The sequence below is a fragment of the Lepus europaeus genome, unplaced genomic scaffold (genome assembly GCF_033115175.1).
Source record: "Lepus europaeus isolate LE1 unplaced genomic scaffold, mLepTim1.pri SCAFFOLD_3_1, whole genome shotgun sequence".
Lineage (NCBI taxonomy): Eukaryota > Metazoa > Chordata > Mammalia > Lagomorpha > Leporidae > Lepus > Lepus europaeus.
In genome coordinates, this window is record NW_026909276.1 from 15,937,992 (window position 1) to 15,962,361 (window position 24,370).

Below are 24,370 nucleotides of genomic sequence, written 5' to 3' on the forward strand. Positions count from 1 at the left end.
CCTTTGTCCCCATATCCTCACCAGAATATGTTGTTTGTTGAATTCTGTATGAAAGCCATTCTACCCGGGGTGAGGTGAAACCTCATTGTGGTTTTGATTTGCATTTACCTGATAGATAGTGATCCTGAACATTTTTTCATGTGTCAGTTGGCCGTTTCGATTTCCTCTTTTGGAAAATGTCTGTTTAGGTCTTTGGCCCATCTCTTAAGTGGATTGTTTGTTTTGTTGTTGTGGAGTTTCTTGATCTCTTTGTAGATTCTGGTTATTCATCCTTTGTCAGTTGCATAATTTGCAAATGCCCCCCCCCCTTCTGTTGGTTGCTTCTTCACTTTCCTGTTTCTTTTGCAGTATTGAAATTTATCAATTTGAAGTAATCCCAATTGTTAATTTTTGCTTTGGCTGCCTGTGCCACTGGGGTCTTTTCCAAGAAGTCTTTGCCGATGCCAATATCTTGCAGGTTCTCTCCAATGTTCTTTAATAATTTGATGGTGTCAGTTCATATGTTTAGGTCTTTAATCCATGTTGAGTGGATTTCTGTATAAGGTGTAATGTAGGGGTCTTGCTTTATACTTCTTCATGTGGAAATCCTGTTTTCCCAGCACCATTTGTTGAGTAGACTGTCCTTGATCTAGGAATTGTTTTTAGCTCCTTGATAAAATATAAGTTGGTTATAAACATTTGGATTGATTTCTGGTGTTTCTATTCTGTTCCATAGGTCTATCCATTTTGTACCAGTACCAGGCTCTTTTGATTATAACTGCCCTGTAGTATACTTTGAAATCTGGTATTGTGATGCCTGTGGCTGTTTTTGTTGTATAAGATTACTTTAGCTATTTGGGGTTTTCTGTACTTCCATATGATTTTTTTTCTTTTTTTCCCCTTAATTTATTGATGGAGAAAAGGAGGGAGGAAGGAAGGGAGAGAGGGAGAGAGGGAGAGAAGGAGAGAAGGATAGAGTCTCCCCCATGCACTGGTTCACTCCTGCTCCCTGAATGACTTCACCGGCCATCCCTGGGCTGCACTTTCATATCAGTTAAGAAAACAAGTACTCACCCCATCACCTTGGCTCTTTTTCTTTCTACCACATTCTCAAGTTTGTACCCCTGGAACATTGAAAAGCCACTCACAACTCCTTGATGCTAGGTGGCTTTTGTCTTTCTCTCACTGCTGTTTTTCAGAATGATGCTCCAGGAAAGCTCCACGGACACAGTAGGCAGGAGGGCCCATGACACCACACCACACCACACAGGAGGAAACTGCTGTTTTCCTTCCATATGAATTTCAATATCATTTTTTCCAGACCTGAGAAGAATGTCTTTGGTATTTTGATTGGTGTTGTATTCAATTTATAAATTACTTTTGGAAGTATGGACATTTTGATGTTATTGATTCTTTCAATCCATGAACATAAAAGTTTTTTCTATTTTTTGTGTCTTCTATTTTTTTCTTTAATGTTTTATTTTGTTGTTCTCATCCTAGAGATCTTTGACATTCTTGGTTAAATTTATTCCAAGGTATTTTTTTTGTAGCTATTGTGAATGTGATTGATAATAGAAGTTCTTTCTCAGCTGTGGCACTGTCTGTATATACAAATGCTGTTGATTTTTGGGTATTGATTTTATATCCTGCTACTTTATTAAATTCTATGTGTTCCAATAATATCTTTGTGGAGTGTTTTGGATACTCTCAATAATCATATCATCTGTAAATAGGGATAGTTTCATTATTCCTTCCAACTTGTATCACTTTGATTTCTTTTTCTTGCCTAATGGATCTGGCTAAAACTTCCAGTACTATATTCAATAGCAATCATGAGCGTGGGCATCCCTGTCTGGTACTGCATCTCACTGGGAATGCATCAAACTTTTCTGATTTCAATAAGACACTTTGTTTTATTAAGTATAAATCCTAAGGGAATCTACACGGAGCAGATGTAGAGTTACTCATAGTTGAATCACTTCATAACTTGGAAGGCAAAATATAGATAGGGTTAAGTGTGGGCCCAGTTATATCTCTGAACATGTGCTTAACCAGTAATCTGATATCCTAGAGTCACTATACATACTATAGTTTAATATATATTGTTTAATATATATCATACATATATTATGTATATACTATATAAGTTACATATATTGTACATATCACACACATGTTCCATATGTATTACATGTAATGTGTATGTGTTACATCCATATACACTGTATATATATATATATATACATATATATACATATATAGTACACACATATATGTATATATATATATATATATACCTATGAATGGAGTGGAGCACATGCTAAGTTGTTTAAAACATCTAGACAGAGCCACAAAAAATAAAAAAGTACTCTGTATATTTATTTAAAACACCTGGGCAGAGCTGAAAAATAAAAATAAATCTATATATATATACACATACATATATACATATATATATATATATATATATATATATATATATATATATTTAAAACACCTAGGCAGAGCCAAAAAATAAAACAAAAAATATTTGAGAAGGGGGTGGAACAAGCACAAGGCTATTTAAAATAACAAAAGAGAGAGAGGGAGAGACAGAGAGAGAGAGAAACCTGGGCAGAGCAAGAAGAAAACAAACTGAATATTAAAATGGGTTTAGAAGCATCTTTAAAAAATAAACAGAATAAAGTTGCTCAGCTAACCAGGCATGTAGCATGTGGCTAGCTATGGGGGCTGCCATCTTGGGGTGGAGTCTGTTGTCCATCTTCAGGTAAGGTTGGAAATTCCCATAGGGGGATTGCCATCTTGGGATGGAAATCCCACCCTCTGCAGCAGGAAGTGGAGCATCCACCATGTTTAATGCTCTTCCTCCCTGATGCTAACACATTTCTAGGCAATCAAACCAGTTCTCCAACTCAAAATTAATAATTGAAAAAGCATGCTCAATTCAAAAATCAAAAACCCAGGAGAAAAGCCAAAATTCTCAAAACCTTTTTAACCATCTTTAGAAATAAAAGGCTTTTTTTTTAAGTTTTAACCTTAAAAAATATGCAAATTGGCTTTAAAATACATTATAGACAATTTAGGACACTTAGAAGCTAGCCCTCTGTGAAAATCTCATCTCTCTGAATTCTATTAGCACTAACACCACATCCTTAAAGACAGAGACCACAAAAGGAAACCAATCCATGCTTTTTCTGAAAGCTACAATTGGAAAAACCTGTCCAAATCCTGCTGTTTGTCTGTTTTGAATGAAAAGCCTACAAGCAGCAGAGCAGCTGTGGCTTTTCTCTGGCAGGGTGGGGCAGGCTCCAGCCCTGAGCTGCCTAGGCAAGGCCCCTCCTTCCCTCATGAAATTCACCCAGACAGGGAGTCACTACACATTGCAGGCAAGCATTGTGGGAGTGGCTCAGTCCCTGTGAGCACCCAAGCAGGCCCAAAACAGGGGAGAGGAAGGTCTGGGGTTTTGGATCCCATCTCAGCTGTCTCAGTCCCTGCCCCTTCCTTAGGCAAGCACAAACCAGGGCACCCAGCCTGGGCCCTTGCTGGAGCAGTGGGAATGCCCAGCCTGTAGAGCCAGAGGATTATGTACCCTCCAATCCAAGTCTCATGCCACATGTAAACTGCCCTGTCCCCCAGCTGCAACAGGGCACCCTGGGCAGCTGTGCTTTTGACAGTGGAGCCCCTTCCCTTAGCTGTGACTGGGTGCCCAGCTACAGCCCAGAGCATGGATAGGAGAGGATGTGTAGAGAAGGAGGATGAACAGAGTTACTACCCCTGGGAAGCCAGCTCTTATGTTGCTGTTTTTTTTTTTTTTATTAAATTTTGGGGAATCCCTCTGTTATTAAAGGTCCAATCTCAGGTGCCAAATATACTACTGTTTTGCTTATTAATGTATTCATATTGATAAGCCATGTTGTTGTCTTTTGATTTCAAAGACTCACTGTTCATTCAGGAGCATATTGTTCAGTTTCCATGTGTTTGTGTATATTCTAGATATTCTGAGCTGCTGATTCCAGCTTCAATTCATTTCAGTATGAGAAGATGCATTGTATGGTTTTGATTTTTTAAATTCTTTTGGACTTATTTTATGAACTAGCATGTAGTCAATCCTAGAGAATGTTCCATGCACTAGTGAGAAGAATGTGTATTCTGTGATTGTAGGATGGAAAGTTTTGTAGATATCTGTTAAGTCCACAATTCTTTTTAGTTCCTAAAATTCCTGTAATTTTTCTTGTTGTAATAATTGTAGAAATTTCAGTTTCATTATTCGTGGTGACCTTCCATGCATTTAATGTTTGTATATATTTATTTACAATTGTAACATTTTATTGAGTGTCATTGTTTCCATAGACATTAATTGTTATTTTATATTTGGAGCACATAATGAATTTCCTTCATCTATTATTCTGGGTGGAATATCAGTTGTAGTTGCTTTAATTTTTTTCAAAGATTTTATTTATTTACTTGAGAGGTAGAGTTAGAGACAGTGAAAGGGAGAGATAGAGAGAAAAGTCTTCCCTCCATTGGCTCACTCCTCAAAAGGCTGCAATGACTGGAGAAATGCCAAATGAAAGGCAGGGTCAGGTGCCTCCTGCCAGTCTCCCATGCAGGTTCAGGGGCTCAAGCACCTGGGCCATCTTTCACTGCTTTTTGAGGCTATAGCAGAGAGCTGGGTTGCAAGAGGAGCAGCCAGGACTAGAACTGGCACCCATATTGGATGCTGGCGCCACAGGCGGAGGATTACCTCCCTGCACCATGGCACAGACCCCGTTGTAGTTGTTTAAACTAAGGAGGATTCTAGTGCTGGGTTGCTTGCAGTTTTATACATATATTTATATATATTGTATATATATTAATATTTAAATACATATTAATATGCAATTATATAAATATTTATATAAAATATATATTATATATATTGTATATATTGTGTATATATATATTATATATGGCTTGTAGTTATATATATATATATTTCTATTTCTATATATATATGAGTGGTGATATTTGAATAAGGCTTTCAGTTTTAAATATTTGTCCATCTATCAAGGAATTTTTATTTTATAACTCAGTGATAAGCAGTCCTATATTGCTCTCAGGTAAGGTTCATGTATCTAAGAAATAATTATAGGGTCCAGGGCCATGGCTCACTTGGTTAATCCTCTGCCTGCGGCACCAGCATCCCCTGTGGGCACCCGGTTCTAGTCCCAGTTGCTCCTCTTTCAGTCCAGTGCTCTGCTTTGGCCTGGAAAGACAGTGGAAGACAGTGGAAGATTTCTAGGTTTTGCCAAGCAGGATGTAGTGTACTGTTGTTATTGTCTTAGTTTAGACCTTACTTAGTTTCAGACTTGAGATCCATAGTGGGGTTGCTTTCTCAAGATGGGGTCCCTCTTGTCTGTTAAGGTGTCATTTCAGGCAGACACAGAGAGGGAGGGAGGGAGGGAGGGAGGAAAAGAGGGAGGGAAAGAATGAGGGAGGGAGGGAGGGAAGAAGGGAGAGAGAGAGAGAGAGAGAGAGAGAATCTTCCATCCAGGGGTTCACTTCCCAAATGGCGCATGGCCAAGTCTGGGATAAGCTGAAGCCAGGAGTCTGGAGCTTCTTCCAGGTCTCCCACATGGATGCAAGGGCCCAAGCACTTGACCTTCTTCTGCTACTCTCCCCAATTAGCATATTAGCAGGGAGCTGGATCAGAAGTGGAGCAGCTGGGACTCGAACCAGCATCCATATTGGATGCCAGTGGCAGCTTTACCTGGTGTACCTCAACACTTGCCCCAAGCCACACAGTTTCTATATAGCTGGAATGGCTCTGGGTGGCTTCTGTCAAGTGAAGGCCATGTGGCCTCTGCAGAATTTCAGAGGACTCTGACCTCATTCCTCAGTATATCAGTGACCTTCCTCCCACAACCAGGTAAGAACAGACTTTGAGGGATACTACATTTCTCCATCATCTTATCCTTAAACACTTACCTTAAATTCTTTACAGTGTGCATATGAAATGGTAGCTTTTTCTAGAGTATAGCTAATTGGTTTGTGTTTCATTTCACAATGATACTAATTTGCTGGTGCACTTATTTTTTTTTATTTGACAGATAGAGTTAGACAGTGAGAGAAAGAGACAGAGAGAAAGGTCTTCCTTCCGTTGGTTCACCCTCCAAATGGTCACTATGGCCAGAGCTATGCCGGTCCAAAGCCAGGAGCCAGGTGCTTCCTCCTGGTCTCCCATGCCGGTGCAGGGGCCCCAGCACTTGGGCCATCCTCCACTGCCTTCCCGGGTCACAGCAGAGAACTGGACAGGAAGAGGAGCTACTGAGACTAGAATCGGCACCCATATGGGATGCTGGTGCCGCAGGAGGAGGATTAAGCAAGTGAGCCATGGCGCAGGCCCACACTTAGGTTTTCATAAGTAAACCTACTAATGATCTTATGGGTTACTGCCCTGCATGTTCATCTAGATTTGAAGAACCTGTATTTGTTCTCCAATTGTTTAATTCAATAATTCCAACTGGAAGTAGCTTTCCCTCCAGAGGACATTTGTTGATGCTTGGAAATATGTTTGGTTGTCACTACTGGCACCTACTGTGTAGAGATCAGGCATTCTGTTAATATCCTACAAGAAACAAGACGGCCCCTCCAACAAACTATTATCTGATCCCCAAAGGAATCAGTTCTGCTGTGAAAAGCGGCGGATGCCATTTCTGGGGAGCACGTTTCTCTTCCTGGGCTCTATTTTGAATATTTTACATATTTAATCTGCAAAGCAAAGGTTTTTCAGGGATAGGAAGTAGATCCTTAAAATAAGGGTTTTCAAATCATCTTGACACATTTAGGATTATTTTGATTCCCATAAAAACTATTATTCATTTGTCAGTGACCACAGGAAATTGCTGCCACAAGACGTTGGCAGATACCACAATTCACAGATTCTCGATCCATTATATAGATGGTATAGGATTCCCCTGTATCCTCTCATTGTAAAGTAATGTTAAGGATGTAATGGCAAGAGAAATGTCTAAATATTCAGAACACAATATATTTTTCTGAATGTCTTCTCTCTATGCTTGGTAGAAGCCATATATTCTGAAGCTTCCAATGTGCATAGCACACTGTGCATGCATTCCTTTATAAGTTGTGTGTTTGGTAATAGAAATCCATAAACCTTAAAACCTAGTAATGCATGAAGACATGGAATTAAAATTCAGATAATTTATCACACAGATCAATATATCTGAATGTTCTAGTCATGGATACTTTCAATACTGATATCATTTAAAATAAATACAAAAGCCACATGTTTTCTTTGATGAACCATCTGTTAATTGACCACTAAACTTAACGTATATTTGTGAAAGAAATTGAACATGCAGGCCTGTCCTCTGAATTCTATACTCACAGTGTGTGCTATGAATGGTCTCACCTTTGAAAGGGCAGATGTAATTAGTCATTTCAGATCTCCAATGCACAACTGCAGGCAGTGCAGCATCATCTGTTCTGGTCAAAACTTCTCTGGGTACATCACCTTTTATAGAATTTCACCTGACCCACCCACCAAACCCTCTCACTGAGAGAGCTTCTGTCTTCAGAACTCATTGGATTTTGATGAAGAGGTTACAGGGAAGGTGGGAAAGAGATTCATTGGATTTAAAAGGTACAGAACACAGTACCCAAGGGCTAAGAGGCAAGCACAATATAGACTGGCTTTGGGAGATGATGTGGGATAGCTGACCTGATGTAAATGGTTCCCCAAGAAATTTTCACTGAGGGCTGAGAGTGCCAGTCTCTGTGGCTCTCCTCTGCCTCAGAAGAACCACCTCCTGCATGCTGCCACCCTCCTTGCAGGATTCTGGCGCTGTTGTAGTTTACATCACAAACCTCCTGCACCCATAGTTAGGCTCTTTCAGATGCTGCTCTCTGGGTTGTTCCAATTCTGTGAATGTCTGTCATTATTTTTTTCCCCAACATGGCCCCCAGACCTCTGCTCCATGGTCTCAGATGTTTCCTTAAATGGTTAACTTAGGGGATGGCCTTCTGCATAGTGTGTTAGGTCACTACTGCTCATAAGGCTGGCTTTCCATGTGGGAGCTCTGGTTTCAGTCCCAGCTGCACCAATTCCCGCCCAGCTGCCTACTTTCATTCCTGAGAAAGCAGTGGCAAATGGCTCAAGAGCTGGGGCCTCTGCCTCTCACTGGAGACCTGGAATAAGCTCTGGTTCCTTCCTGGCTTGGACTAGCCAAATTATTGCCACCATTTGTGGAGTGAACTCTCTCTCTCTCTCTCTCTCTCTCTCTCTCTCTAGTTTTCTTTCACTCTGTTTCTCTGACTTTAATTAAAGGAATAAAATCTTGGAAAAAAAGTTTCCATTTAATTTCTGATAATCGTTGTCATTTTAAGTCCCATTTCTGTTTTGGTGTCACTTTAGATAAGATCTTCACCTTCCACTTGTGCTCCATGGTCCTTTCTGCATCTGGCTTAACTTTATACAATTCATATGTACATAATCCATCAATCATCACTCACAAGACAAATGGGCCACCCTCATTCTCATAATCCCTTCATCCACAGGTTCATGAAACTGAAATTACCAAATGAGTGGCATTTTGTAGTTTTCTTTGTTTTAAGATCTGTTTATTTATTTGCAAGTCAGAGTTAGAGAGAGGAGAGGCAGAGAGGCAGAGAGAGAGAGAGGGAGAGAAACTGAGACAGGGAGAGAGGTCTTCCATCAAAGTTCACTCCCCGATTGGCTGCAATGGTCAGAGATGCACCGATCCTCAGCCAGGAGCCAGGAGTTTCCTCCAGGTCTCCCACAAGGCTGCAGAGGACCAAGGACTTGGGCCATCTTCTACTGCTTTCCCAGGCCATAGCAGAGAGATGGGCTGGAAGTGGAGTAGCTGGGTCTTGAAATGGAACCCATATGGGATGCCAGTGCCTCAGGCTAGGGTGGTAACTCACTGCACCACAGCACCAGCCCCATATGCATTTCTTTCACATAACAATGAAATCCTTTCATTTAAACTACATAACTACTAGCAATTTTTGGGAATTCTAAGAAAAAATGTATGTCTTATTAAAATGCTTTTACATGAGCAGTTAATTATCATTTCTAATTTATTATATATAAATAGCCTTTGCTGATGAATGAGGGGGAGAGACAGTGAGAAAGAGATCTGCCATCAGCTATTTCACTCTACAAACCGCTGGACAGTTTGGGCTGTTCAGGCTGACCCGGGAGCTTCTTCAGTGTTATATCTCCAGATGTTCTTTCCTTGATATTTATTGATATGTCCAACCCTTTTCATAACTTCCTTGTATTGATTTGTGAGTGTCAAAATAGAATTCACCTTTCTATTAATATAGGCTTTTGGACATAATAACCTCTTGGTGGGTATAATAAGAGGATATCTGGATTTCAAATATTTACAAATATCAACTCTCAAATAATTAAGCATTTCAATCAAGAGCACTTTTGCAGTTTGAGATTGATCCAATTGCTGTTAATCAAATACCCTGGAAAGGAGTTCACCCAAAGGATGATGGGACACAGTGTCCCTCCCCCCAGGCCTCAGTGCCTCAATAACCACATCAGGGTGAGGCTTGCTCCTCTTCATATAAAGACCTCACCCAGTCAAGGTTTCTTCAGCTCTGAGACTTGGGCTGTGGAAACCTCCTGATCCTTCAGAGCCCTGGGAACTCAGAACACCTACTATACCCAGCATCCATCCCTGGAAGTTGCAGAGGACCAATTCCAATCATCAGGTGAGGACTGGGTCCAAAGAAATGGATTCAAATTTTTTACCTTAAATCATGAAAATAGAGGAATTTTTATTTTATAATTCAGTGATAAGCAGTCCTATATTGCTCTCAGGTCAGGTCCATGTGTCTAAGAAATAATTATAGGGGCTGGGGCCATGGCTCACTTGGTTAATCCTCTGCCTGCAGTGCCAGCATCCCCTGTGGGTAATGGGTTCTAGACCCGGTTGCTCCTCTTCCAGTCCAGCTCTCTGCTTTGGCCTGGAAAGGCAGTGGAAGATGGCCCAAGTGCTTGGGCCCCAGCACCCGTGTGGGAGACCAGGAGGAAGCACCTGAGTCCTGGCTCTGGCCATGGCGGCCATTTGGGGGGTGAAAAACAATGGAAGGAAGACCTTTCTCTCCGTCTCTCTCTCACTAACTCTATATGTCAAAAAAATAAAAGGAAAGAAAAAACTAAAATTAATTATAAAATTTTTGCCTATTGTAATTGTGTGTCTTATAAATTAATAATTCTCTGTTATTTTTCTGATGCCATATGCATTAAATGCTGAAGTTCTGGCAAGGAAGCCTTTGGAAAATCCTGTTGTGGAATGTGTAAAATGATTTTCTACAGAAATATCATGGTGTATCCTGGGTGATTAACAATAGTTTAGTCTGAGCAGGGAAGGAGCCAGAGCTTATACTAGGTCTCCCAGTGGGAGACAGAAGGCCACACTTTTGGACCATTTGCCACTGCTTCCTCAGGAATGAAAATAGGGAGCTGGATTGGTAGTGGAGCTGCTGGGACTAACCAGAGCTCCCACATGGAAGGCCAGCCTTGTGAGCAGTACTGACCTAACACACTATGCAGAAGGCCATCCCCTAAGTTAACCATTTAAGGAAACATCTGAGACCATGGAGCAGAGATCTGGGGGCACTTTGGGAAAAAAACAATGGCAGACATTCACAGAATTGGAACAATCTAGGGAGCAGCATCTGAAAGAGCCTAACTATAGGTGCAGGAGGTTTGTGATGTAAACTACAACAGGATCAAAGTCTTGCAAGGGGAGTGGCAGCATGGAAGAGGTGGTTCCTCTGAGGCAGAGGAGAGCCACAGAGACTTCTGCCATTCTCCCGCCGCCCTCTCACGTTCTGCCAGTGTCAGCTTGTTCCAAAACGTGGCACTCTCAGCCCTCAGTGAAAATTTCTTGAGAAACTATTTGCATCCGGTCAACTTCCCCACATCTCCCAAACCCAGTCGACATTTTGCTTGTCTCTTAGCCCTTGGGTACTGTTTTCTGTACTGTGCTAATCCAATGAATCACTTTTCCACCTTCCCTGTAACCTCATTATGCAAATCCAATCAGTTCTAAAGACAGAGGTGCTCTCAGTGAGTGGGTTTGGTGGGTGGGTCAGGTGAAATCCTATAAAAGGGGACACACCCAGAGGAGTTTAGACCAGAAGAGAAGGTCTTGAACTGGAAGCAGCTGTGCATTGGAGAGCTGAAGACCAACCACATCTGCACTTCCAGAGGTGAGACCTCTCGAAGCACACACTGTATCAAATTTAGAGGATAGGTTTTCATGTTCAATTTCTTTTACAAAAATACTTTAAGCTTAACGATCAGGTTACAGATGTTTTCTCAAAGCTATCCTGTGGCTTTCCTACTTATCTGAAATTATATCGGTAAGGAAAGTATCCATGATTAGAACATTCGTATATATTGATTTGTGTGATAAATTATTTGACTTTGTATTCCATGTCTTTATGCGTTACTAGATTGTAAGTTGTTAAAGATTTCTGTTTTTAATTTTTACACAAGTCACAAGTCAGAGAGAGAGAGAGATTTCTTCCATCTGTTAGTTAACTCCCTAGTGGCCACAATGGCCGGAGCTGGGCCAATCTGAAGCCAGGAGCCAGGAGCCTCCTGCAGGTCTCCTATCAGGGCCTAAGGACTTGGGCTGCCTTCTACAACATGCACAGGCCATAGCAGGGAGCTGTATCAGAAATGGAGTAGCCGGGACTCAAACGACACCTATATGTGCTTGCCAGTACTGTGGGTGGCAGCTTTACCTGCTAAGCCACAGCAAGTTCCACACCATACCATTTATATAAGGGATTGAGCATCTGTGAATTTTGCTGTCTGCCCAGGTCTGGCGGAACCAATTTCCTGTGGTCACTGAGAAATGAATAGGAGCCTTTATACAAATCAAAATGTTCCTAAATGTGTTGAAATAATTTGAAAACCATTATTTGAGAGTGTGCTACCTTGCTTTGTAGACTAATTGTGGAAAATATTCAAAATAGAGCCAACCAACAGAAAAGTGCTCCCAAGATATGACATCTGTCTCTTTGGGAAAATAAGGATGAATCATTCATGCCTCATTATCTGCATCTATGGATATTCTAGAATTGGAAGGAAATCCAGTGTTCATTATCATTTTGGGGGCTTGATTTAAAGGACAATTGGGCAGAAGCCAGCAGTGTGGCATAGCAGGTAAAGCCGCCGCCTGCAGTGCCGACATCCTATAATGGTGCTAGATATAGTCCTGGCTGCTCCACTTTTGATCCAGCTCTCTACTGTGGCCTGGGAAAGCAGTAGATGATTGTCCAAGTCCTTGGTTCCTTGTACCCACATGGGAGACCAGAAGAAACTCCTGGCTCCTGGCTTCGATTGACACAGCTCCAGCCATTGTAACCAATTGGGGAGTGAAACAGAGGATGGAAAACCACTCTCTCTCCCCCCTCTCTCTCTCCCTCTCTCTCTCTGCCTTTGTTTCTCTCTCTGTGTGACTCTAACCATCAAATAAGTAAATAAATATTGAAAACACAATAGGGCAATTGCTGCCCATTGCTGTAGTTGACTGTTCACATTTCCAGAATGTGACAATCTCTCTGATGACATGAACTGACTCTGTGACAATCATATTTTCTCAAAGTGAATACGATTTTTGTATTTTATTACTTGAAGAAAAGGCCTTGGGTTAAAGTTGAAAAAGAAACCCATCTGCTTAATGTTTTAGAAGTCGAACATTCAGCTTAACACTGGTTAATCAAATAATCTTAGATTAAGACTAATCTCTTAATTGATTTCTTCAGATAAGTCCCTCTGTGAGCTGGAAGACAGCAGATATAGACTTTTAGTATGGAGCCCCATGGTTTTGTGACCATTAAAGCCAATGACTAGCAGAGAAGGGGGAGAGAGAGAGAGAGAGAGAGAGAGAGAGAGAGAGAGAGAGAGAGAAAGAAGAAGAAGAAGAAGAAGAAGAAGAAGAAGAAGAAGAAGAAGAAGAAGAAGAAGAAGAAGGAGGAGGAGGAGGAGGAGGAGGAGGAGGAGGAGGAGGAAGAGGTAGAGAGATTCAGAAAGAAATACTGATCTTGTGTTGTTTCTAAGCCAATGAGCTAATGAAAATAAACCTTGGAATCATCTCGTTTTTTAGCATAATCTTAAATTTCTCCAAAGAAATTTGTTACATACTTTTTCATTATTTAGTTGAAGGGTTTCTTTTTTTAATTATTTGAAAGAAATAGTTTTATAAAGAGGTAGAGACAGGGAGAGAATGAGTGGTCTTTGATTCTCTGGTTCACTCTCCTAAAGTTCCCAATGGCCAGAGCTTACCCAATCAGAAGCCAGGAGCCAGGATCTTTTTCTGGGACTTCTCTTGGGGGGGGGAGGGGCAATGGCCCAAGGACACGGGTCATCCTCTGCTCCCTTCCCAGGTAAATCAGCAGGGAGTTGGTTCTGAAGTAGAGCAGCCAGGATGCAAACTGCCAGGCATCTGCAGACCTTGCAGGCCAGGGTTTTAACCTGTTGTGCCAAGTACCAACCCAGGTTCTTACTTTAAACAACCATAATACATGTATTACTTTCTTAGTTCTGTCAGATTGTAGACCCAAGATGTCTCCATTCATGGTGTCTATTTTTCTATGGGGGCAAGTAGGGGGAGAAACTGTATGCAGATCTTTGCTTTCTCTCATCAGGGTAGAACAACTTTATTGGTTTCTGTTTCTTAAAGGATCTTACTAGAGTCATGGATCCAGCCACATTGCAAGCCTTCCAGCGGGAACTCACATGCCCAATTTGCATGAACTTCTTCCTAGATCCAGTCACCATAGACTGTGGACATAACTTCTGTAGATCTTGTCTTTGTCTGAGCTGGGAGGAAGCTGAGACTCCCATGTGCTGCCCCATGTGTAAGGAGATGTCAGAGAAGACCAACTTCAAAACCAATGATGTCCTCAAGAAGCTGGCTGCTGCTTCCAGACAGTACCAATTGAACCAGGTCACCAGGTTGCAGGAGCAGGTCCCTGTGGCACAGATGGAAGCAGAAGGGATCCTCAATGATGCTGACAAGAGTCTAGACTGTGAGCCTCTCTCTGAATGCCCACAGCCCAAGACACATGGCCACACCATGGTGGAATGTGCTGCTGAGGAGTCCCGGGTGAGTAATGCCTCCAGAGCCATGTGGATTCTCTGGGATTCTAAACTAGACAGAAAGATGGGGACTTATGGAAATGGACTGGAAATGTATGAGAATGGAGACTGTGAGGGTGGTGATTTTTCCCCGTGAATCCCAAGATGTAAATGTGTCCTTCCATGTTGGTGTTCAATGTGCCAACATAGGCACAATTAGGTTGGGCTGTCCTGAAGGGGAGTCTCTTTGAAGCACTGTCCACACATGTGCAGTTGGTGCAGGTGCAGTGCAAGTGGTCAGCAGCAGAAACTTGGGCTTGGGCTGCAACTGTGACTGCTTCACAGCCAAGTGGCATAAACTCTGTTTCTAAGGAAGTAGATTTTATTGACTTTATTCAAAATTTCTGTCGGAATTTCTTCTTTTATTTTCAAAATTTATTTACTTATTTCAAGGGCCAATGTACACACACACACACACAGAGAGAGAGAGAGAGAGAGAGAGAGAATTAGCATCCATTTTGAGGTTTTTAACCCAAATATCCTCATGACCAGGGTGGGCCAGGCTGAAGCTGGGACTCAGGATCCTCTTTTGGGTCTTTCATGTGGGTGTCAGATATCCAAGCATTTGGGTCACCTTCCATTGCTTTTACAGGCCATCAGAAGGGAGATTGGCCGGCGCCGTGGCTTAACAGGCTAATCCTCCACCTTGCGGCGCCGGCACACCGGGTTCTAGTCCCGGTCAGGGCGCTGGATTCTATCCTGGTTGCCCCTCTTCCAGGCCAGCTCTCTGCTATGGCCGGGGAAAGCAGTGGAGGATGGCCCAAGTCCTTGGGCCCTGCACCCGCATGGGAGACCAGGAGAAGTACCTGGCTCCTGGCTTCGGATCGGCAAGATGTGCCGGCCGCAGCGGCACCAACGGCAAAAAGGAAGACCTTTCTCTCTGTCTCTCTCTCTCACTATCCACTCTGCCTGTCAAAAAAAAAAAAAAAAAAGAAGGGAGATGAGGCAGAAGTGGAGGAGCCAGGACATGACCTGGTGCCCACATGGAATATTGTCTAGCAGGTGGCCAATGAGCTCGGTACACTAGGACAGCCTTGTTGTAATTTTCTACCACCTTTAATATCCCAAATCTAAGACTCAAATTAGGTCAACTTGGGAAAATATGACCACTCTACTTTATTCAAATTTACTATTATCAGAAAAAGAGAACAGAAGAAAAAACATTAGTAGTCTCAATACTATTCTCACAACCACTGCCATTTCCAATAAGTAAGGGAGGGAAATATGTAAGAATATAGTCCATGTGGCTAAATCTCATAATTATTCTGCAGGAAAAACTTTTAAAGGAAATGAATACTTTATGGGAACGTTTCCAGGAATTGAAAAACAATGTGACACAGGAAATTAAAAAGGCGCATTCATTCACGGTAAGAATGAAAAAGATGTTTTTCAATTACTGTAATGCTTTACAATCACCATACTGCTTTAGCAAATTCTGGTTACCACGAAGAGTTCGTAATTTCCTCCCAGAAGAAGTGGTGGTTTCAAATGGTAACTCAGTAATCACAAATCCTGTGCCAGCTAAGACACGTAGTGAGAAGTATACCAGGGCATAGTGAGACAGGTCATCACAGATACTCCAAGTCCAACCCTGAAGGTTTACATCAACCTTCTCCAGCACTAAAGACAGCACTAAGTATGGCTATGAAGAAGCAGTGAAAAGTGGAATCATATCTATGAAGGAAATGAAGTCTTTCTACACTACTCTGTGTGATGGGGAATGTACCTAAATATGTTTAATTATTTAGAAGAATCAGGCAAAGGAACAGAACAAAATTAAGAAGGTTACCACTACAGTCAAAATAGTTGATGGGGTCAAAATCCTGAAGAAGCTTCGGAAAAGGAGGGAGAAAGAGAAGGGTGGGGGGACAACTGAGATCCTTTGGTGAGTCTTGATTTAAACAGAGAATAAGGCTAAGAACCTACAGGAGGCACACACAGAAAAGACTTGCATGTACTCAAGAGGTTTTGCATGGGTGAGGCAGAAAGTCTGGAGAAGAGACGTACATTTTGAAAATTTTATTTAGTTGAAAGATAGGGTGAGGGGAACATCCATGCACTAGTTCATTCCCTAAATTATAGTGGCTGGCACAGGATGACAGGAGGCTGAAACTTCATCAGGGTCTCCCATATGGATGGTAAAGGCCCAAGCACTTGGGCCCTCCAATGCTTCCATCCCAGGCACGTTAGCAAGTAGATGCATGGGAACTGGGACAGCAGGAACTTGATGAGGCAATCCTAGGGGTGTCAGTATCTCAGGCAAATGGAGAAATAATATTGCCAGTTCAGCATGAGGATATGTATTCTTTAACCCAATATCTCCACAGGAATATGTGTCCATAAGGGAGTTGATGATAAAAGCTCAGTACCAGAAGTTGCATATACTTCTCTATGAGGAGGAGCAACTGCAGCTGCAGGCCCTGCACAGAGAAGCACAGGAGATTTCCCAGCAGCTCAAGGACAGTGAGATGAGAATGACACAACAGAAACACCAGGTGAAAGAAACATACAGAGAGCTGGCTGAGGCATGCCGGAAGCCTGACCTGGAGTTACTGCAGGTGAGCCGGGAGAGCCCTTGTTCGGGGAAAGAAGTGCTTTCCTGCGCAAGGTCATAAGAACCTGAAAATATTACCTGCACATATCATGACTTATTCCACGGCAGGATTCGGGTCTGTTGCCCTGCATCTTTAGTTTTGCCCAATCACTTGGTTCTGTATAATCTGATAATCGTTTGCGTGCTTTCCTCTGTCATAATTCACACTGGGTAAAATTCTCTGCAGTGCAAGCAAGAAAAGTACTGTAGAAAAAATTATCCAGGAGCTCAGTGAGCACAAAATGGTTGCATTTTTAAATTGATTTTCAATCTATATTGCCCTTCAGGGGTGCTGAATGTCCAATCAGAGTGTTATAGAAGGTCTGGGAAACCAATTGGTTTGGCCTTGCCGAGGCAACTCCAGAGCCGAGGCAACTCCAGAAAATTTAAAAAATCTGCAGAATATTTATTTCTCAGCTGTTAATTTGGAATGTATATGTATGATGGCATCACTATCCAATTGCCCTTGACCAAAAAAATAAAATAAAATTCCCTACTCCTGTCTCCATAAACACGGTGGTGCCCAAACTAAAAAGTATTTTCTGAAGACATTGAGGCCTTGACCTTTGCCTAAGCAAGTTTTGGTAATCAATGCCAGTGCACTCTGATTTTCAGAGGTTTCCCCACTTTGCAATAAATGTCAGTAGAGGTCAGACCTCTCTCTGGAATATGAGTGGGGGCGAGTGACCCTGCAACCTAGAACTTTTTACATTGCTGCACAGCTTCGCCCTGAATGCCATCTTCTGAATTCACACAGAGGAAGTCCTTCTTGGACCAGCTCTTAGTCTGTTATTAACAGACTCTGATACCTCTTCGCAGAGAACCAGAAGAAAATACATGATTGAAAAATACTAAAGCAAGAATTTTATAGAGCACAGAGGAGAGAGTTCTCATGACTAAATATTTTTTAATTTTTTTTCTTGCAGGATATGGGGAGTGTATTAGAAAGGTAAGTTTACAGTGAGAATCTCCAATGTGTAAGAAACTTGTACTCTTGTTGATGTAGCAGATGCTTCTGTTTTGAGTGATTAACTTGGATCTCCCTGACTATTTACCATTTTGTTTGATAAGGGATCCTGAGGTTTTCTACTCTTTGGTGCCAGATGAGATGTGGCTGAATTCACATATGCAAAAACAATGATTTGACTTTCTGGGCTTTGTTTCAGCTTCTCTCCTCCCCTTCCTCTGGAACTGCCCCAACCAACCTTTATGAACAGATTATTCTGAGAAATCCCAGAGGAGGCCCCACCCTTGAGAGAGGGAAAGGGAAAAAAGACACAGGAAAGAGGAATTCCCACAGCAGGGGAGGAGGAAGGAAGATTCACTCCTGGGAGCAGCAGTGAGCAGGTCCTGCCCTCTCAGCCTGTCCCAGTGGCAGGCTGGATGGGGGCATCAGCCACCTCAGCTCCCTCAGGACCATGGCTGCCAGTCTGGAATTCCATTCCCTTGCTTGGTAGAAAACTCACAGCCTCCTGGCTCAGTGCAGATCCTATTGACTGTACTGTTGGGGTTGTCTGTCGACTGAATTCCCATAGATTCTGCCTAAAAGCCCTGCTCTCTGTAAGCTACCCAGGATCTCTGCTTTCCCTGAAGTCAAGTGAGGGGTACAGGGGGGAATGGGATGACTGTCATTCCACAGGTTGGATAATGTCTGAGAAGAAAGAGGCAAATGGCTTTGATGTGAAATTTAGATAAAAGTACTAATTTTATTTCTCCAAAGGAAGTGAATAAAATTTATTCTTATTAGCCAATAATGGGAAAATCCCTGATGAAATACTTTGGATTTGCATCTGGTAATGTTGTCTTGACCCTGTGATTGCCCTTTGACCTGGAGTGTCCCTGGTGTGATTCTTTACAGAGCAGAACTGGTACAGACACTCAATCCCCAGCGGGTTAACCCAGAGCTGACATTATGGCACATCACTGGACTCACAGAGATGCTATACAACTTCAAAGGTGAGCCTCAGCCTCCATCCTTCCAGCCCTAATTTCCTTCTTCTTCACTGTTTTTGTGCCTGTGCCATTTCCCATTTTATTTCATTCACCTTTCCTGAAAATCCTACAGGTTTTTTTGAAACTGTGTCTTCTCACTTTGCTTAACCACATTACAGTGATCAAAGCTGAACTTTGTAAATAAGCATGCTGACAGAAGCAGAGTATGGGAAGATATTCAGGTGATTTGATTAAGGGATACAATGCTCAATTCTTAGTGCGGCAGTCAAGACTATATGTTGGCCGTGTTCACTGCAATTTTTGTAGGGAGAGACAGTAAGGGAGCTCTTTCATCTGTTGTTTCACTCCCAAGATGGTCACAATGACCATGGCTAGCACAGCCAAATCCAGGAACCAGGAGCCAGGAGCATCTTCTGCATCTCCACAAAGATAGCAGACGCTCAAACTTTTGGGTCATCTTCTGCTGCTTCCCCAGGCCATTATCAGGGACCTGGATCAGATGTGGAACAGCTGGGACATGAACTAACTGGCACTCCTATGGGATGCCAGTGTCATAGGCAGCAGCCTGAACCACTATGCTACAACACTGGCCCCATCTCACTGCATTTCTTAAAGTTTGAATATGGCACTTGATTTTTTAATTTGTCCTATATGCCTAGTATATTTATCATGCACTGCTAAAGTAGCTATTATCATTGATAAACTCAGAAAGATTTGACCAACCCCAAAAATGAGAAATTGTCAAAAGCAGACCCATTCCAATGCTATCTCCTGATTCTGAAAACAATTAAATGACGAGAGATCTGTGAATGCAGTGCAATGATGTTAGGCCTGCACTAGACAATAGTTCAGAGAGCAGAGGGTTGAAACCCAGATTGGGCGAAATCCACATTCTGAACAGATAAGCTGAAGTCAGGACATTCTTTAGAGATATTACTTATTGGGACATGTGTTTTATGTTGAAATATTCAGATGTATAGCTTATTTCCCAATTAATAAGTATCATATTTCAAACAGCGTTATTTACTAATGGAATTAAACACAAAACTCAAAAAACAGCTTTCTAGCCAAGAAAGTACAAGTTGTAGGTTGCTCTCAATACATGCTATCCAGTGGTAGGCATTTGGCACAGCAGTAAGTATCTTGGGCACCTGTATTCTTAGCAAAGTGCCTGGGATTCATTCCCATTCCTGCTTCCATCCAGCTTTCTGCTAATGCACACCTTGGGAGGCAGCAGATGTTTTCCCTAATATATGGATCCCTGCTACCCATGTGGCAGACCAGGATTGGCTCCTGGCCCCTGGCTCCTGGCTCCTGGTTCAGGCCTGGCCAAGCCCTGGCTGTGGGTATTTGGAGAGTGAACGAGCAGATGGAACATTTCTCTGTCTCTGTGTCTCTCTTTTCAAAGAAATATAAACATGTATATTCAAAACTATTGAAACCATTAACACTCCACACCAACCAAAACCCTACTTCACACAGTGTGTGATATGTCCAAGTTGGTTTTCTTATTTTTCTGTTATTTGATTTTTTTTCTGTAAAGCCACTTGAACCCTCCAGTTTCTCAGTTGAGCAAATCTCAATTCATTGTGCTTCCTCTCTTCCGTTAGTTTTCCTTGCAAAGTCAAGGGAAGTGATTCCATGGGCACAAAACATTTGTATTCAGGACATAGAAACAACATTCATTGATCAGATTATTCTCTTTCTGCAGTGGATCATGGTCTGAAGAAGGAAGTGGCCCACAGCTACTTAAGGCTCCCTGAGGACCTCAGAAGTGCAATAGTTGGAGAAGGACATCGCAGTGTCCCCAGCCATTCCCAGAGAGCAGAGAGCTTTGCTGTGTGGGGTGCTCAGACCTTCACCTCTGGCAAGCATTACTGGGAGGTGGATGTGTCATCCTCTTCCAATTGGATTTTGGGAGTCTGTTATGATTCCAGCACAAGTGATACCAGTGACATTCTTAATCTCGAAGAAGCATTTCTCCTGGCCTCCCTGAAGAGTAACAACCATTACGTCCTTTCCACCAGTGTTCCACCCTTAACTCACTATGTGAAAATGCCCCTGAGTAGTGTTGGGGTGTTTCTGGATTGTGACCATGGAACAGTGAGTTTCTATGACGCTGACATAGGTTCCCTCATACATTGTAATGTTCCAACCCACTTTACTTCTCCTCTGAACCCCTTTTTGTGCCTTTGCCCCCATGAAATGTCTTTATGAACCCCCATACAGAGGAAACTACTGTCCTGGGATGTTTTTATGTGAGACATCAGGATTGTTTTTGAGCATACTGTAACTTAATGAGCACAGTGTAATCATAATTAGAGCATGGTTATAAAACATGCAACATACAACTGCAATGAATATATGAACTTTTTCTCTTAAAATTTATTTTAATAAAGAGCTTTGCAACTCTCATCATTATCTGATCCCAGTACTTTTTCACCACCCTGCAAAGAAACTCAATATAGTCCCCCTGGGCATACTTCTTCCTACTCCATCACCTGACAATTCCTTTTCTGCTTTTTCTTTTGTGATTTGTATATTCTAAACAGTTTATGCTAGTAAAATGCTGGAATATGTGGCTTCTGGGGTCTTGTTTTTCCATTTAGTTGAATGCTACCCAGGCACATCCGCATGCAGAAAGCCTTTTATTCTCATATTTGATTATGTCTTGGGTAGAAGAGTGAAGTGTCATCTCTCTCAGCTTACTAAATAAAACAAATTTGCAAAAGTTTCTCTTCAAATCTAGCCTTTTGGGGTAGATGCAAGTGCCTGACAGGCAAGCACTTCAACCTGTCCTGATCATACATCACGTATCTGCTCAAAGATTTTTCAGGAAGCACTTCGTGACCGTAGAGACCACAGTGATTTCTCTTACTACACACTCTACGCATAACATCCAACATCACCAATAACCTCCAACATGAATTCAACAAACTGATAGTTAGTGATGTCTGCTTGACTGCAAATCTGAAAATTTACAAATGGAAGATCTTACCTGGTACTGTATTGCTATTACCGGAGTACTGCTTAGGACATATTACACAAGAGAAATGTAGTGAATAAGTGGACTAAAGAACAAATAAAAGCTACTCTAACATCAGGAATGTTTGGCTTATTTGTTTCAGAGCCACTTGCCATGGCCACATCTCATATTGGAGCACCTGGGGACATGTCCTTCTCCTCTCCAGATTCTAGCTTCTTGGTGGCAATGGGCACTGTGGGAAGCAACAGGAGATGGTTCAAGTACTTACATGGAAGACCCAGAAATACATTTCTGGTGCTAGCTTTGTCGTAACCCAGTCCTGGCCATCTTGGGGAGTGAATTGGCAGATGGGAGCTCTGTGGGCTTGATATTAGGTAATTTACTAACTCAAGTCACTACTAATTCAACTAAGTGTGATAGTCAATTCTTTCTTAAATTGGCCATCAGATGTCCAAAATGAATGCTATTTTTGGGTGAGATTTTGAAGGTGTTAGAAGATGAGACTAGTTTTATTTTTTTCCCCCATGACTACAAAGTTTTTGTTTTAGACATAAAAACATCAGGGGTTGGGTTCTGATACAAACATCAGAGGGACAGTTTATAAAATACAAAAAAGCAATGATGCCAGTAAATGAGTTTCTACTTTAGACTCCCAACCAGAACACAAAATGACAGGATTTCCTCTTCAATTTCACGTTTAAATAAAGAAATAATAATAATAAAAGAACCACAATGAAGACACCATCACATTAACATCCCTTTCTTGGGGTTTAAGTGCTATGACCCCTTCCTGCATCAAAAATATATTTCCCTGCACTTGTATTTAAGTTTTAGGCTTATTTTTCAAAGTGTATTCCCTTTCCTGTAAGAAATTGATGAAGCATTTTATTTAAACCAATACAAGGTTTCAGCTGAGCTTCTGTAAAAACTGAAAGATCATTATTTTGTAGTTCACTGTCTTCTAGGTTTTCTTTTTTAGGAGTTTTTAAATTTTTTTAAGGTTTTTACTTAATGAATGGAAATTTTACAGGTTCAAATTTAGTATTCCTTCCTCTGGTGCCCACCCTCTTACACCTACTCCCATTTCTTCTCCTACTCCCTCTCCTATCCCATTCTTCATTAAGATTAACTTTTAATTAACTTTATATACAGAAGACCAACTCTATGGTAAGTTAGATTCCAACAGTTTGTACCTACACTCACAGCACACACACACACACAACATCCAAAACCCTGTTTGAGAGCAAATTTTGTAGTTAATCTCACAGTACTTTGGTAAGGAGTTACAGGGAGAGGGAGAAGGAAGGGGATGGAGTTGGAGAGGCAGAGAGAGTTGTGCCATCTACTGATTCCCTTCGCAAATGGCCACACTAGTTAGGGTTGTGCCAGGCCAAAAAAAAGGTGCCTGAAACTCCATCCAGGTCTCCCATATGGATTCAGGGACCCAAGTATTTGGGTCATCTTTTGTGGATTTCCCAGGTATATTAACAGCTGGATCAGAACTGGAGCACCTGGGAATCAAACCATCCCTCATGGAACGGCAGAGTTGTGAGTGGCAACTTAATCAGCTATGCCACAATGCCAATCCCTCCTCTGTTGTTTTTTTATAAATATTTATTTATTTATTTGAAAGAGTTACACAGAGAGAGAAGGAGAGGCAGAGATAGATAGAGATCTTCCATCTGCCAGTTCACTCCCCAAATCCTACATTGTGTGCTAAAAATATTTATATCTAATTAGTATTTCTACCCTTTATGTATGATGGCCATTTTTGAGTGCTTATTTTGTTCCTAAAAATCTTAACAAAGTATGATTTAAAGTGGTTTGAAAGAGGAGGCTAGAGGGAACGAGGCTTGAAACTTCGTGGGGAAAAGTTCACCAGGCTAACTAGAAGAGAGAGAGGAAAAAAATAAAAAAAGCGACCGATATGGACACAAGTTTCTCTCTCTCCGCTCACCTCTCAAAGGCGAGCAAGACAGAGCAGGCGCCATTTTGGACATACGTCATAAGCAGGGCGACCTCAGGTCTGCACCAGCCCTGAGCCTAGCAGAAAAACCTGACTCTGGGGGGAGGGGTGAAATAACAGGAGATTAGCATCTAACTTGGCAACCCAGTGGGAGATTGCAGGAGAATTGGAGCCCACACTGAGGGCAGCAGAGATTCCCTGTGTGGTCCATGGGAAAGAGCTTCTGATCTCTGGCTCCTGTGGGTATATCATTTGCCTGCTAACTACCTCCAATTACATTCAGCTGTGCGGAATTACTTCCCTTTTGAATCAAAAAAGAGAGAGATTTACCACACCTAACCTGGAAGTGTCATCTTTGACACATCCTCAGCCCTGAGGAACCAAACACAGCTCTCAGTCCACACTCATCTCAAGCCTCTAAGGCTCCACTGAAAGCAGACAGTCCACTTAATATAGAGCCATAGTGTAACAAGAAACAACACCACAGTGAAGAAACCAAATATCTCCAACATGCCAAACAACAAATGCAAAAACCGAGGTAACAAGAACAAGGAAGACACTATGACACCCCCAAATGAAAAAGACACCCCAATTCAAGATTATGAAGATGAGGAGATTGAAGAAATGCAAGAAGCAGATCTCAAAAAATTGATAAGAACATTAAGAAGTTCTCAAAAACAAATTCTTGAACTACAG

The 24,370-nt window shown here is 41.9% G+C and overlaps 2 protein-coding genes across 2 annotated transcripts in view; both read left to right on the top strand.

The window, feature by feature from the left end:
- LOC133755253 (sodium-dependent neutral amino acid transporter B(0)AT1-like) overlaps positions 1-24,370 on the top strand; it is a 628,988-nt gene that overhangs the window by 229,140 nt on the left and 375,478 nt on the right.
- LOC133755061 (tripartite motif-containing protein 64-like) lies at positions 15,418-20,939 on the top strand. The gene is made up of 5 exons (XM_062185366.1): positions 15,418-15,543; positions 16,504-16,734; positions 17,696-17,718; positions 18,628-18,725; positions 20,434-20,939. Exons 1-5 carry the CDS (start codon positions 15,418-15,420, stop codon positions 20,937-20,939), a joined length of 984 nt encoding a protein of 327 aa, XP_062041350.1.